Raw genomic sequence first — 13017 nt, 5'->3', positions numbered from 1 at the left:
TGGTGTGTATGTCCACCGGTTCCTTAAGGTAGCGGGACAGGTCGATGAGGTGGTTAAGAAGGTATATGGGATACTTGCCTTTCTTAGCCGAGGCATAGAATATAAGAGCAGGGAGGTTATACTGGAACTGTATAAAATGTTGGTAAGTCTACAGCTAGAGTATTGCGTGCAGTTCTGGAATCCGCATTATAGGAAGGATGTGATTGCACGAGAGTGTGTGCAAAGATTTACCGGGATGTTGCCTGGGCTGGAGAGTTTTAGTTATGAGGAGGGATTGGATAGACTGGGGTTATTTTCCCTGAAGCAGAGGAGATTGAGGGGGGACATGATTGAGGTGTATAAAATCATATGGGGCAAAGATAGGGTAGACAGGAAGGAGCTTTTCCCTTTGGTGGAGGGATCAATAACCAGGGGGCATAGGTTTGAGGTAAGGGGCATGAGGTTTAGAGGGGATGTGAGGAAGAATTTTTTCACCCAGAGGGTGGTGGGAATCTGGAACTCACTGCCTGAAAGGGTGGTAGAGGCAGAAACCCTCATAACATTTAAGAAGTATTTGGATGTGCACTTGTGATGCCATGGCATAAAAGGCTATGGGCCTAGTGCTGGAAAATGGGATTAGAATAGTTAGGTACTTTGTTTGACTGGCACAGACTCAATGGGCCGAAGGGCCTTTTTCTGTGCTGCAGACCTCTGTGACTCTATGAGGACTCCAGAGAGACGGGACACTGGGAGAGGGAGCTGCAGATTTCCCAAAAGAACCAAAAGGTCCCAAAGCCAAAGGAGTGAGACAGAAACAGGGGAGAGTCCAATGAAGACCTTCTAGTCAAAGGAAGTGTAGGGACCTGGAAACAGTCCTGTTAAGTGAAGTTAAGAGTAAGGGGCAGAGAGAAAGACTCCAAGCTTCAAATTTAAAGAGACAAAAGCTGCAGAAAGCAGACTTAAAGCGAGAACAGCTTGCAAGAGGCAAGAAGGTCCAAAGAGACAGGTGAAGGTCTGTAACTCTTTGCTATGGGTTTGTGAAGCAGTGATGTACTGTTGGCACTGAGTCAGTGAGACAGAGTGCTTGGAAGACAGCTTGAATGCATGTGGTGACCCAGGGAAGAGGAACATCAGAAGAAGAGTTCGAAACCCTGGAGGTGAAATCTTGTGGAAGGCACCTGAAAGAAAGCTTTGGTTTGGGAGAAGATTCCAAAGCAAGTTCTTGGAGAGTGGAGGTTGGAAACCCTTGTGTGAAAGACAGAGTGCAGTGAGACTGGTTGGTTCACAGTGTGACAAGGGTCTGGGGGAGTTGATGAGACATCCATAGCATCTGATTGAGGTGGCATCTGTTACTTGGTTTCAGGGTGTGGTGTGTCTGACCACAGGGTGCCTACTAGTTTACATGGACTGTGTACCTACTGGGAACATGAGAGTATAAGATAGTTTTTGTAACTGGTGTTATCCTTACAAGTCCGTATATATCTGTATAGTTTTGGGTGAAGGAATATTGTAATATAGTTCATCTTTTCTTTAGGTTTTATTCTTTTGTTAAAAATTCATCAGCTGACTCCAGGAGCCCCTCTCCACATCTCCATACAAACAAATAAAAGTTAGGATCTATCAAGCTGGGTTCCTATCTGGAATCAGGCTTGTCCAGGGGTGACCGCAGCAGGGATCATAACAGAGCCATTGCCTCATTTAATGAATAAATAGTAAATAAGAAAATGAAAATCGGTTTTATTTGCAGCCTGAGACCTATGAAAATAACAAGAATATAGATTAAACTTTAAAGCAGAGGTGGGCCACATAAAGAGACAAGTCAAGTTCCTAGCTAAATATCGCCATCATGCTCCAGGCCCCAGACTATCCACAGGTATCCATGAGTAAAGCCATGGTGATCCCTACTACTTACTAAAATTTTGCATCAGCTTTGCTCAGTAGGTTTAACTGTTCCAAATCTGGTTCAGAAGATGTCAAATTCAAGCCATATATCAAGATTGCCACCTCAATCTAAAGGTGGCCCTCCACAGAGAGTGCTGCATGACCAGAGATACCATCCTTTGGGGTAAGACATTAAATCAAGGCTCCTTCTGCAAGTTCCAATGGTCTAGATGGATGCTAAAGATCACACAACCTATGCACAGGGAGGCCTCCCAATGTCTAAGCCAATATTTCTTCTTCAATTAATGCTATGAAAAGAGACCAATTTTTTTCCACCTGCGTTATTGCCATAATGGCATTGTGCTGTGTGCAAGATGCCACCTTATTTGTCTACTTAAGAAATCACAGCAATTCAAAGTATTTTTTGTAATGTGAAGGGCTCGGAAACATTATTGATGGCTACATAGTGCTATTTAAATACAAAATTTTCCTTTATATCTTGTAAAACTTGTATGTTCAAAATTTTTGCTGTGCTTGATGCAAGTAAATTATTAGTCTTATTGTAAAGACATAAATTTCACATAATCCAAAAATCAACCTTTTTTAAAAATTCATTTATGGGAATTTAACTAATTGCTCTCGAGGTGGTGTTGGTGAGTTTCTTGAACCACTGCAGTCCATGTTAAGTAGGGACTTGCAGGATTTTCGCCCAGCAACAATGAAGAAATGGTGATATAATTACAATTCAGGATGGTGTGCGACTTGGAGAGGAACTTGTATGTGTTGGTGATTCCCATGAGCCTGTTGCTGCAGTTTTTTTTATGTGGCAGAGGTCGCAAATTTGGAAGGTGATATCAGAAAGGCCTTGGCAAGTTGCTGCAGTGCATCTTATGGATGGTATATACTCTAGCTACTGTGTGTCGGTGGTGGAGAGAGTGACTGTTTAAGATGGTGGATGGGATGCCAATCATTAAATATATCTTCATACTTCCACATATGCAACTAGTTCCTCAGTCTCACCAACATCCCACCATAATCTCAGTGGAAAATAAAGATAATAGGATGTCTGTCTGCAATAAAAAAAACTTCTGTTCTGACAGATTATGAGAATAAATGTAAATAGTAATCCAGCAGTAGTACAAAAATGGAACATGTATTGAATTGGGACATGTTCAACACATCACATTCTGTAAAGAAACCAAAATAAGAGGTCAAGGGTTGTAGTGTACAATAAACTGGGGGATTTAACACATGGGACAAGATCTCTATTGTGCTCTCTCCCTGCAGTATCTACTGTTTTTCCATGCAGTGAAAACTAGTGGCCTCACAGTAGGAAATTCAATTAAGGCAACTAGAACTGTATATATGTGTGATGCAACATGAGAAGGCCTGTGGCTGGGAGACATTAAACTCTTCTTGTAATTTGACACCACCAGCTTAACAAAATCAAGTGAACTTCTTTTAGTCAACATTACAGTCACTAGCAAAATGCGCCTTGCAAGATCTCGGAGTCTTGGTGGTTGGTCTTTATCTTTGTCACCCTGGTCATGTCTCATTTGCGCTGAGCTAGAAACCAATACCGAAGTATTTTCTGCCTTGAAAAATAATTAGAGCCATTCTGCTTGCCACATGAATCTGTGGCAAGATTCATGCCACATCTTGAATATATGTCATATTCAAGAGCCACAACTTTTGACTCTGATAATATGCTGGGATGCTCATGTTCACTTCCCCCATTTTAGATGGCAAAATATCATTGAGTGGCTATACTTTTTATTCATCAGGTGATTACCTTGAGATTTCTCGCAGATAAACTGTTTGCATTGCTTTTTTCAGGTGCGGTTCAATGTTTTTCCACAACCGATGAGCATCCTCTTCTTTGGCTTGAAGAAAAACATTAGCTTTTTGAATCATTGTGTCTGCATTTTCTTTCTGTCCTCTGTATCACAATAACTTCAGTCCCCAATGTCAGCAATATTCCAATGACATTCAAGCAACAAGGAAAATCAAAATTAAGAAGTCTAACATGCTTCTTCATTCCTTCAGTGCCCGCATACAAATAGATTATGGCAAAACTAGAAACTCTACAAAGCTAAATTTAAGCAGAATTTCAAACAGGGTAAAAACAAATTGCTTTTCAGATTGAATTGTTAAACTAAAGACAACAGAACATGCCATGTAGCTGCCTTGCTGTCACGGTGAGACACAAAGTACACATGCAACGCTAAGGTATTTAGTTGAGAGCCACAATCCACATGTAGTAAATTGCTTAAGGGCTGCTCTGAGGAATACACTACAAAGCAACTCAAGCAAGACTACTTATATGCCTTATCTCATCCTTTTTCAAAGTTGCTTACAGATGCATGACTTGCAAGAAGTCCTGAACTTCAATTCCCACACAGAAGAAAAAAAAAGCAACCACATTATATTTGTGACCTTGCAGCTGAGTACCAATCAGCGTCGAAGAGCAGAGCAGCAAATGTACTATAGATTTAGTGTGGCATCCTTCAGGTGATGGCAGCAAAAATTCCATGTCTGGACTTGTGATTCAGAATCATCTTCAGTGAAGAAGTTAAAGATAGAATAAGCATTTTTACAAATAATGTAGTTAGCTCATAGTGAGCAGAATTTGGCAATAATATAACAAAACTCATTTGTATCCATGCGGTGGTCAAATGACGATGCTATGCAATGAAGCAAATTCTGTGTACAGAATATCAGCCTGACATAATTGGGGCAAATCTTCTCTGCAGATTCTTTTTTATAGCTCCACAAAGATGAAAAATGCGGAATAAAAAAGTAAAACTGAGGAAAATTATTTTGCATAACGACAAACGATAATACCCATCTATAAGTTCACTCTTCTTTTAATTGACTTATTTGAACCTGCCAAGCAATGTAGACATGCATACATTCTTCACCATGATCAGATAGTGATAAGAGTAGTAACAAAGACACTGTATTTCTCATTTCTGCCATGCACAATTGCTGGTTAATGAAACAAGCACCTTTCTTAATACCCAGTCACATGACTGACCAGACAACACACATTGCAATTCATGCTTTGTCACTAATTATTGCTTAGATGTACACCAAGTAGCTCTAGTGGCAGAATGTGGGGTCTAATTTTAACAAAGTCAAATTCAGAAATGATACTATCCAAGGAATAGGAGCAATTGAATTGGAGGTAGTGCCAGGGATCATTACTTAGAAAAAATTTGAAGTGAGCAGAACAATAATAAATTAAACTTGCAATGAATAAGTCTAAGTAGTGTACAGAGGGGAATATCAGTTGCAATGGTTACCCTATGAGTGGTGCTGAAATATATTTTACATGAAGTTGAAATGAATCTAGAGGAGTAGTGCACTTGACACTTTACATGTTCCAATTTGCAGCAGCAACAAAAAGCAAATATACCGCTTTGTTCATAATCTCGTATCTCAGGTCTGGTCACTAAGATGCAAAGGCAATATGGAAGGCCTTGAGGGAGTGCAAAGATCCCTAGCATCAAATAACTTAAGAGGAAAGGCAGGAAAAGCTTTGAATGTTGGTGCCTAAGAAGGGACCCTCAAGAAGAATACAAAGTAGCAAACTGATACAAAAGATAAATTTAGACCATCACTTGAACAGTCACACATGACTTGCAAATGACAAATTTAGGATGGAGTGTGATCCGACACTTTATATGGACTTGCAGGTGCACGAGTGCAGCAAAATGCCAGGAATCATTAAATGAAACAGCCAGCTACTGAATTTTGGATGTGGTGGGGGGCAGGAGGAAAGTTTTTTTTTCAATTCATCTAGGATGGATGAATGGTCTTCATTAACCTGATCCATCTTGCAAATGTGTAATTTTGAACAATTTTCCTCAGTTTGCTGTTAACTGAACTTTTAAATGGCACCCTGTGTAGCTGCAGATTGCTGCACCTTAAACTTTATTTTGCAGAGCAGCATTTCTTGTCAGCTATTCATTGAATAGCAGCATCTGTAGTCTGTCATGCCCTCCTAATTTGAGAGAAAACAGGCTGCTAGGTAGTAGCCTAAAAGGAATTTTAACCACCAATTTTTTTTTTCCAAATAAAGCTATTACAAGAAATTACAGTTACATTTTCTTTCAGTTGGAAAGCACCTCAACATAACTTCAACAATGGGGCAAGGTTTATATTTATATTCACCCTTTACCTTTTCCAATTATCAAATAATCTTACAATGGCAAGGGCCAACTAAATAATTTTTAAACATTTTAAATGGAAGGATTTTCCTCAATGCAGTTATTTAAAAACAGAAATTAAATCTCCTTCTCTAAGGCTTACCATCTCCTCTTTCTACGGGCTCACAGAACTTTGGAAAATTTAGTGCAGCCTGAAAAAGAACAAATGAGCCCTTCAGTCAAAATGTTAGTTCAATTCATTGCCACCAATTGTTAAATCAAACCTCGTTGTCTGCTAGTGTGCAAAAGAAAAGTAAGACATCTTTAGCTTTAAATAAATCACATTCAGTGTTAACCCATTCTCTCCAAATCACTGATAAATTAACAATGTCACTCTAAGTAGTCAGAGGAGGATTGATATTGGATTGGAGAAATGTTAACATTTCACAACAGTGCAGTATAGGTTGCTCTAAGAATTGAGACTGAAGCAGGAGAGCATCGGAAGCCAAAATCCACAAGCAAAAACATGATACATATCCTCTGGGACTGCTTGATGCTAACAATGTGATGCCTAAAATGGATAACATTCCATTTCCCAGCATTAACATACAATGTTGATAAATTGCAAACAAAAAATTGAATAAGCTGGAATATTGGTAGTTTAATGAAACTTTCCTATGCTAGAGACTTCAAGGCAATACATAAATGATTAAGTGGTTCACATTTTAACAGGACTAAAACTTATTACATTCAATCTTAAAACACTAAATACCGACATTAGGAAGTTTTGAATATAGCCATTTAATATGACCAATTTAGCCCAATTGTGTGTTTCATTTTTTGACTACTACACCTCAGACACTGCATGCACCTACAATCCTCAGATTATTTTATAGTTATGATAAAAGGTAACAAATCTTTTCTTGTATTAATGGACTATTTTCAGGAGTCAGAACCATTTTCCAGGTCCCAACCCTGCACTGGTCTGCCATGCGTGCTCTGGCATGATCTTCCAGGAAGCAGCCTCCTAAATTGGTCACCTCCATCATCCAATTTTTAAAAAATTAATTCATGAGATGTGGGCTTCACTGGCTGGGCCAGCATTTATTGCCCATCCCTAATTGCCCTTGAGAAGGTGGTGGCGAGCTGCCTTCTTGAACCGCTGCAGTCCATGTGGTGTAGGCACACCCACAGTGCTGTTAGGAAGGGAGTTCCAGGATTTTGACCCAGCTACAGTGAAGGAATGCCGATATATTTCCAAGTCAAGATGGCGTGTGACTTGGAGGGGAACTTCCAGGTGGTGGTATTCCCATTTGTTTGCTGCCCTTGTCCTTCTAGATGGTAGTGGTCGTGGGTTTGGAAGGTGCTGCTGAAGAAGCCTTGGTGAATTCCTGAAGTGCATCTTGTAGATGGTACACACTGCTGCTACTGTGCATTGGTGGTGGAGGGAGTGAATATTTGTGGATGTGGTGCCAATCAAACGGGCTCCTTTGTCCTGGATGGTGTCAAGCTTCTTGAATGTTGTGGGAGCTGCATCCATCCAGGCAAGTGGGGAGTATTCCATCACACTCCTGACTTGTGCCTTTTAGATGGTGAACAGGCTTTCAAGAGTCAGGAGGTGAGTTACTCGTCGCACGATTCCTAGTCTCTTGTAGCCACAGCATTTATATGGCTAGTCCAGTTCAGTTTGTGGTCAATGGTTACCCCCAGGGATGTTGATAGTGAGGGATTCAGTGCTAGTAATGGCATTGAACATCAAGGGGTGCTGGTTGGATTCTGTTGTTGGAGATGGTCATTGCCTGACACTCATGTAGCTCAAATGTTACTTGCCATGTTAGCCCAAGCCTGGATATTGTCTAGGTCTTGCTGCAATTGGACGTGGACTGCTTAAGTATTTGAGGAGTCGCGAATGGTGCTGTACATTGTGCAATCATCAGCGAACATCCCCACTTCTGACCTTATGATGAAAGGAAGGTCATTAATGAAGCAGCTGAAGATGGTTGGGCCAAAGACACTACGTTGAGGAACTCCTGCAATGATGTCCTGGAGCTGAGATGACTGGCCTCCAACAATCACAACCATCTTCCTTTATGCTAGGTATGACTCCAACCAGCAGAGAGTCTTCCCTCTGATTCCCACTGACTCCAATTTTGCTCGGGCTGCTTGATGCCGCGCTTGATCAAATGCGGCCTTGATGTCAAGGACAGTCACACTCAGCTCACCTCGGGAGTTCAGTTCTTTTGTCCATGCTTGAATCAGGGCTGTAATGAGGTCAGGAGCTGAGTGGCCCTAGCGGAACCCAAACTGGGCGTCGGTGAGGTTATTGCTAAGCAAGTGCCGCTTGATAACCCCTGTTGATGACCCCTTCCATTACTTCACTGATGACGGAGAATAGCCTGATGGGGCAGTAATTGGCCGGGTTGGATTTGTCCTGCTTTGTATGTACAGGACATACCTGGGAAATTTTCACATTGCTGGAGGGATGCCAGTGTTGTAGCTGTACTGGAACAGCTTGGCTAGGGGCGAGGCAAGTTCTGGAGCACAAGTCTTCAGCACTATTGCCGGAATATTGTCAGGGCCCATAGCCTTTCCAGTATCCAGTGCCTTCAGTCATTTCTTGATATCACATGGAGTGAACTGAATTGGCTGAAGACTGGGATCTGTGATGCTGGGGGCCTCTGGAGGAGGCCGAGATGGACCATCCACTCGGCACTTTTGGCTGTAGATTGTAGCAAATGCTTCAGCCTTATCTTTTGCACTGATGTGCTGGGCTGCTCCATCATTGAGGTTGGGGGTATTTGTGGAGCCTCCTCCTCCAGTGGGCTGCTTAATCGTCAACCGCCATTCACGGCTGGCAGGACTGCAGAGCTTAGACCTGATCCCTTGGTTGTAGGATTGCTTAGCTCTGTCTATCACTTGCTGCTTATGCTGCTTGTCACGCAAGTAGTCCTGTGTTATAGCTTTACCAGGTTGACGCCTCATTTTAGGTATGCCTTTTGCTGCTCCTGGCATGCTCCCCTGCATTCTTCATTAAACCATGGTTGATCCCCTGGCTTGATGGTAATAGTAAATTGGGGGATGTGCCAGGTTATGAGGTTATAGGTTGTGGTTATATACAATTCTACTGTTGCTGATGGCCCACAGCGCCTCATGGGTGCCCAGTCTGGAGTTGCTAGATCTGTTCAAAATCTATCCCATTTAGCATGGTGATAGTGCCGAACAACACAATGGAGAGTATTCTCAATATGAAGGCAGGACTTCGTCTCCACAATGACTGTGCGATGGTCACTCCTACCGATACTGCCATGGACAGATGCATCTGTGTTGGCAGGCTGGTGAGGATGAGGTCAAGTATGTTCTTCCCTCTTGTTGGTTCGAGACAGTTAAGGATGGCTTGTGGGTTCCAGAGAATCCCCAGCCTTGGACGGCTGGCATGCCCAACGGAAACGTGCATATAATTTCAAAAATAAAGAGGTCCCAAGCCAGGAGGGCCACCATACTGAAGGGAAAACCCACTGGGGGATTTGTTTGGGCAGCAGATGTGTCCTTTCATACGTGTGGCCCTGTCATTGAGACACTTGTTCCAATGGCCACCTGGCCTACTGACAGGAGGCAACATCCATGCAACTACCTGACTCTACACTCAGTGAGAATCTGCTCCAACACTAGGAAGATAACCCAGACCTCCCTGTCACTTGCCATTTCAACACACCACCCTGCTCTCATGCCCACATGCCCGTCTTTGGCCTGCTGCAATGTTCCAGTGAAGCTCAACGCAAACTGGAGCAACAGCACCTCATCTTCCGATTCGGCACTTTACAGCCTTCCGAGCAACTTCAGAAAATGAGCTTTCTCCTCCAGCCCCACCCCCTTTCCGATCCATATATATTTTCTTTTCCCAGCTATTTCTATTATTATTTTAAAATTTATTTCCATTCATTGTTTTATCTCCACCTTTTAGCCTATTTCGATCCCTTCCCCCTACCCCACCCGCACTAGGGCCATCTGTCACTTGCTCGTCCTGCTTTCTACCCTTAATGTCACATTCTTTAGCTAATATCACCACCATCAACACCCCTTTGTCCTTTTGTCTATGACAACTTTGGCAATCTCTTCTTTGCCTCCACCTATCACTGGCCCTCTATCCAGCTCCACCTGTGCCACCCCCCACAAACAGCTTATATTTCACCTCGTTTCTATTTTTCTTTAGTTCTGATGAAGAGTCACACGGACCCGAAACCTTAACTCTGTCTTCCTCTCCACAGATGCTGTCAGACCTGCTGAGTTTTTCCAGCTATTTTTGTTTTTGTTTCAGATTTCCAGCATCCGCAGTATTTTGCTTTTATCTAGGAAGATTCTGACGGACATTGCCCACCCCTTTGTTAATGCCTTAACTGATCCTGACTACTCGGCGCTGCTACATAGGTAGGCAGTCACTCTTGTTGTTCACCTGCCTCTGGCAAGATTGTTGGGAGGCGGAATGTGTCAAGGCATCGACCTAATGTCCTTATTTCCAACCTTGCTCCCAACTGCCTTCAAGCTCACCTCTGCAGGGCCTTCACAGATGCTGCCTAACCTGCTTTCTGGCATTTTCTATTTTTATTTCACATTTCTGCAGCATTTCGCTTTTGGTTTTAGGAATAATGCGAGGTCAGCTCATTGAAACATTATTGTGGCATTCCTGGCACTTCAATGTTATGACCGATGCAGTTGGTAAAGCGGAGTTATTTTAAAATCCCAGAGGGAAACTTTAAATAACTGTCATAATCAATAATTTTAAGTGTTATGTTTGAGATGCGACTCTAAACTCAGTAGTCAGTCCACTAGTCTGAGGCTTTACATTAAACTAAATGAAACATTTTATTAATTTACATTATAAAATATATGTACATATAGCTACAAATTACTATCATAACTTTTAACAAATTCCCAAACTAATCTCCATTATGGCAACAACAACCCATAGACTTAACCAAAACACCAGGCAAAGTATTTTCATCGTACGAACTCAAAATGAGATTCTTTTCACTGTGGAGCCAGTTGGGAGGCTTACAGCTGCTTTTTGATCTTACATTGCCTCTGCCTGCACACCCGAAAACAACTAAGTTATACCTACCAGCCCCACTGAATGTTAATTCTCACTGTATCAACAAACTCTTTGAACTTCACCATTTAACAATGAAACCCTTTTCATAATACCTATTTTATTAGTGATATAGACATATGGCTTAGTATCTGTTAAAAAGGCATGTTTTCACCCCAGTTCTTGAATGCTCTATTCAAAAAATGCAAATGCATGCTATCTCTCTGCTTACATCTCAAACTAGTACATCAAAGCACCCAGACTAGCTGGCTTTAATCCAATTAAGACATATCCACAGACAAAACCTCTATTTTAAAAGAAAAATATTTTCCAAAATATTATATACATTAATAGCTTCATGACATCAGCAAAATCTACTTGCCATTATTATTGGAAAGAAAAGGCCTAAGTGAAAATAAATATAAGTGACCTTGCATGAGACATGATACAAAGATCACTGGAATACAAAACACCTAATCTAAACACTAATGTAACCTCTGGCAGTAGATTACATTTACCTGCCTCTGTCGTCAGGATGAAATAACCTGTTCTGGCGTAACTTTGATTTAGCATTCAGAAACCTGCCAGGCTGGTGTGCCAGTGATGAAGGTGGTAAACACTATGAGACATAACCCATTAATATCAAACTCCTCTTCTGCTTTTAATGCCAGAATGCTTAATGTTTGCTGACACCATCTTTCGATTTCTGCCATGCTTTATTTCAGAGATGAATAACGGCTAAGATGCTGTAATCTTTGCAAAATACCTATGCTTTCAAATAGTTGTCTCCTTTTACGTGCACACCTACCTTCTGCATGCCATTAAAACTTTTTTATTTTTACAGCTTACAAAGCATGAGCCAGCTAAATGATGAGTACAACTAGCAGTCTCAACAGCAACGATCACAGTTTGACAATTAAACATTGCTCCTAGTGTAGAAGCAGTTATGGTGAGTTACTCAGCCTGTATGAAAAATCACATGTTCAGACACACTCCCAATCTACAAGATTTTACTTACTGTAGTTAGGCTTTTGTTACACTGTGTGTCAGTTTTGTCTATATATTTATTATACTTGGTTTTGACTGCCAGTGTGCACTTCCTGTCCACAAACCCTTCTTCTATCAACATTTTTTGGTAATACTTGTAGGTCTACATTGGTAACGTAAACACATTGGCCCAAATCTTCTGATCAGGGTTAAAATCCCTATTTCCGACCCTGATCAGACAAAAAAATACACACTTACTTTCCTCTGATTTTTCAGGGCAATCTTTCAATGGAGGATCCTACAGAACTCAGACAGTGCAGGAAGCCTCGTAGGGAGCAGCGGAGAGAATCCACGAAGAAACCAAGCCCCTTTTTATGGCGCTGCCATATTCTGTTAAGTGAAGTTTAAATGACCCAAAGCTTCTCTGAAAAGCTAGAGAGAGAAGGTGGGTGGGTGAGAGGTCAGAGAATGGGTAAAGGGGTAGGGTCGGTGGGGGGGTTGTGTGCGGGAAAGAGAGTCGTAGGGTCAGAATGGGGTAGTCAGGTGGCCAGTGTGAATGACAGTTAGGAGGGGGCAAGTTCTGTTGTTATCCAGGCGTTTAACTAGATTTTAATCCGTCTAACATTTCCTGGTAACTATCCAGGTAAATAAGTCTCAGAGTTGGAAATTTTTTTCAGAGAGTCCCAGGGAGCAGGGGAATTGACCTTCTTAAGTTCAAACTTCACGGATAATTCCCATGGAGTCATTATGGGGTCCTGTAGCTTATCTTGGGGGGCATCAGGTCTCCAACTATCCAGGGATTGGAAGATCTGGGCCACTAAATGAAGATTTTCTTTGGAATTCCGATGTCAACACCTACCTGTAACAATTAACTGTCATAACATTGTTGACTTTGTATGACCTTGTCATTCACTCACACAACTACCAAATCTCTAA

At 41.7% G+C, this 13017-nt stretch overlaps 1 protein-coding gene across 2 annotated transcripts in view; it reads right to left on the bottom strand.

The window, feature by feature from the left end:
- The window catches only part of orc5 (origin recognition complex, subunit 5), a 111562-nt gene that overhangs the window by 67607 nt on the left and 30938 nt on the right, over positions 1–13017 (bottom strand). For both annotated transcript variants that reach the window (XM_078553218.1, XM_078553219.1), the window contains exons 8-9: positions 6175–6223; positions 3653–3743 (exon numbers count right to left, since the gene is read on the bottom strand). In XM_078553218.1, coding sequence (XP_078409344.1) covers positions 3653–3743; positions 6175–6223 — 140 coding nt within the window. The remainder of the gene's footprint in view (positions 1–3652; positions 3744–6174; positions 6224–13017) is intronic.

This window comes from Cetorhinus maximus, chromosome 12 (assembly GCF_964194155.1).
Source record: "Cetorhinus maximus chromosome 12, sCetMax3.hap1.1, whole genome shotgun sequence".
Lineage (NCBI taxonomy): Eukaryota > Metazoa > Chordata > Chondrichthyes > Lamniformes > Cetorhinidae > Cetorhinus > Cetorhinus maximus.
This window is presented reverse-complemented; position numbering and strand designations above follow the sequence as displayed.